The 2185-nt window shown below is 24.6% G+C and overlaps 1 protein-coding gene across 1 annotated transcript; it reads left to right on the forward strand.

Moving 5' to 3' along the window:
* Positions 1-1385: 1385 nt before the first annotated feature.
* On the forward strand, positions 1386-1807 carry LOAG_08187 (hypothetical protein; the record flags this gene model as incomplete). The annotated part of the gene is made up of 2 exons (XM_020447635.1): positions 1386-1456; positions 1651-1807. 2 exons carry the CDS (start codon positions 1386-1388, stop codon positions 1805-1807), a joined length of 228 nt encoding a protein of 75 aa, XP_020302155.1.
* Positions 1808-2185: the final 378 nt, after the last annotated feature.

The following is a 2185-nucleotide window of genomic DNA, read 5'->3' on the forward strand; positions in this document are numbered from 1 at the left end:
AATAATAATAATAATAATAATAATAATAATAATAATAATAATAATAATAATAATAATAATAATAATAATAATAATAATAATAATAATAATAATAATAATAATAATAATAATAATAATAATAATAATAATAACAATAATGATGATTAATAATAACAATAATAATAATAATAATAATAATAATAATAATAATAATAATAATAATACCTGCCTTATCTTTCCCACATAAATTTTATTTTTTGAAATTTTAGAACTAATTTAGTAAGAATAGAAAAAAAAATTCCATGAAAATTTTATTATTGCTGCATTACTGTCAGATCAAGTGGCTATTTTATAATTTGCATTAATTAAAAAAAAAAAAAAAAAAATTAGAAAGAAACAGCTTTTTAGAAAACTAATTTCGTAAATTTCGTTACCCATAATAATTCTCATTAATTACAGAATAGGCAATCACGGAGTTTACAAAAGTTGCAAATGGAAAAGCAGAATGGAAAGCTATTATCATCATCAAATGCGGCAGATAAAGTATGCTTTTTATTTAATTCAAATTTTTGAAAAATAAAAATTGTTGCAAATTTTCGTCGGAAAAAAAAACTTCGTAATGGCATATTTAGAAAAAAAGCATTCTCAATTAGATTTTAGCAAATTTTCTTTAATTGCATTGTATAATTAGTTATAATTATGTTTAAACCATTTCTCAATTATTAAATGTCAAACTTTGTGGGACATCGAAATGAACTAGGAACAGGAAGCTAATGTTCATAATAATACATCATAGTTTTGTAAATTATTTAAGAAACCAAGTGTTGAAAAAACGTTATTGATTGAATTCGAACGTGAAAATAACCAACTGAACAAATCCTACATTGGTAAAAGTAAGCATTCCAAAATTTAAATTTCATTTCTTCCAATCCAAGTTTCTTCCAATGATCCAAAAAAAAAGGAGAAAAAAGTACCACAAAGGAAAATGACGGTAATTAATGATAATGTCTTATCAATACATTCATTTGCTTTTATCATTTATTGGCTTTTTCTAGAAGATATTTTTTAGATGGAAATGGAACTGCAGATGACAAGGTGACAAAATTCTTTTCAAATTTCTATTAATGAATTCGAATTCAGTTCATTCAAATTTTACAAATTACAATTTGGATAAAAATAACTAGCATAAAGAAATAAAATAAGGAATGGAATAAAATAAATTTTCATCTCCTTAACTTTCTGGTTTTGCATTATTTTCTGGAATGGAAGTTGAATAGCAAAATTCACTTTTTTTTCAACTTATCAAACTATTTTATTTCCTCATTTTTTGTTATTTTGCATTTAGTCTAAATCAAAATAATGATTAAAGTTTAAATTAGCTTTATTACAACTTCATTTCACAATTAATGAAAGAATTTAATTTTGAAGTTGGATATAAGCAAAACGCAGGTCGCGTCAACACAATCGAGTGTCCGAAGTGAGAAAACACAACAAGAAATGCCAAATCAGATAAATCAAATGCAAATGAAGTATTACTTCCTATTGATTGAAAAATTATATTTATATGGTAAGGTAAGGTTATTTGTTTACTTATATGCATTAAAAATAGGACTAGTTTATGGAGAAAAGCAAAGGGATTCATTCAAGTCTAGAGGATAAAGTAATTTACAGATCAGAAAGTTCGAAAGTACCAAGTTCTGGAAAATCGGAAGGAAGTCAAAAAGGTGAATTAAAGATTAGTAGAAAAACTCCCGAAACGGATTCTCATGCAACATCAAAGCAGGAAGAAAGTTCAAATAAAGGAGATCAAATAATACGAAAAACTTAGATGGTAAATATAAAGCAAATCACTAGAAATGACTTAGTAACAAATACAAGAAATGATAATAAAAAAATTGCTATGAAATGAAATGATAATTTTTGATAATTGATATGGGAATTTGTAAATTGTCAATTTGTAAAATTAAATGCTTAAAAATATCTGATCAGTTTGTTTTCCAAACTTGACCACATGAAGAATAAATTTTTTGCACGTTTAATCAAAATTGTCAACAACAATTTCATCCTGTAAACTTCAACTAACGGTATTTATCATCGTTGTCTACCGGTAGCTGATAGTAACCTTCCGTATTATTGAATGATGAAAGAATGTCATCATTCATAGCCTGTGTCTACTCAATACTGCTTCTTTTTTTTTCCTAATATA

Source organism: Loa loa (genome assembly GCF_000183805.2).
Source record: "Loa loa unplaced genomic scaffold supercont3.494, whole genome shotgun sequence".
NCBI lineage: Eukaryota > Metazoa > Nematoda > Chromadorea > Rhabditida > Onchocercidae > Loa > Loa loa.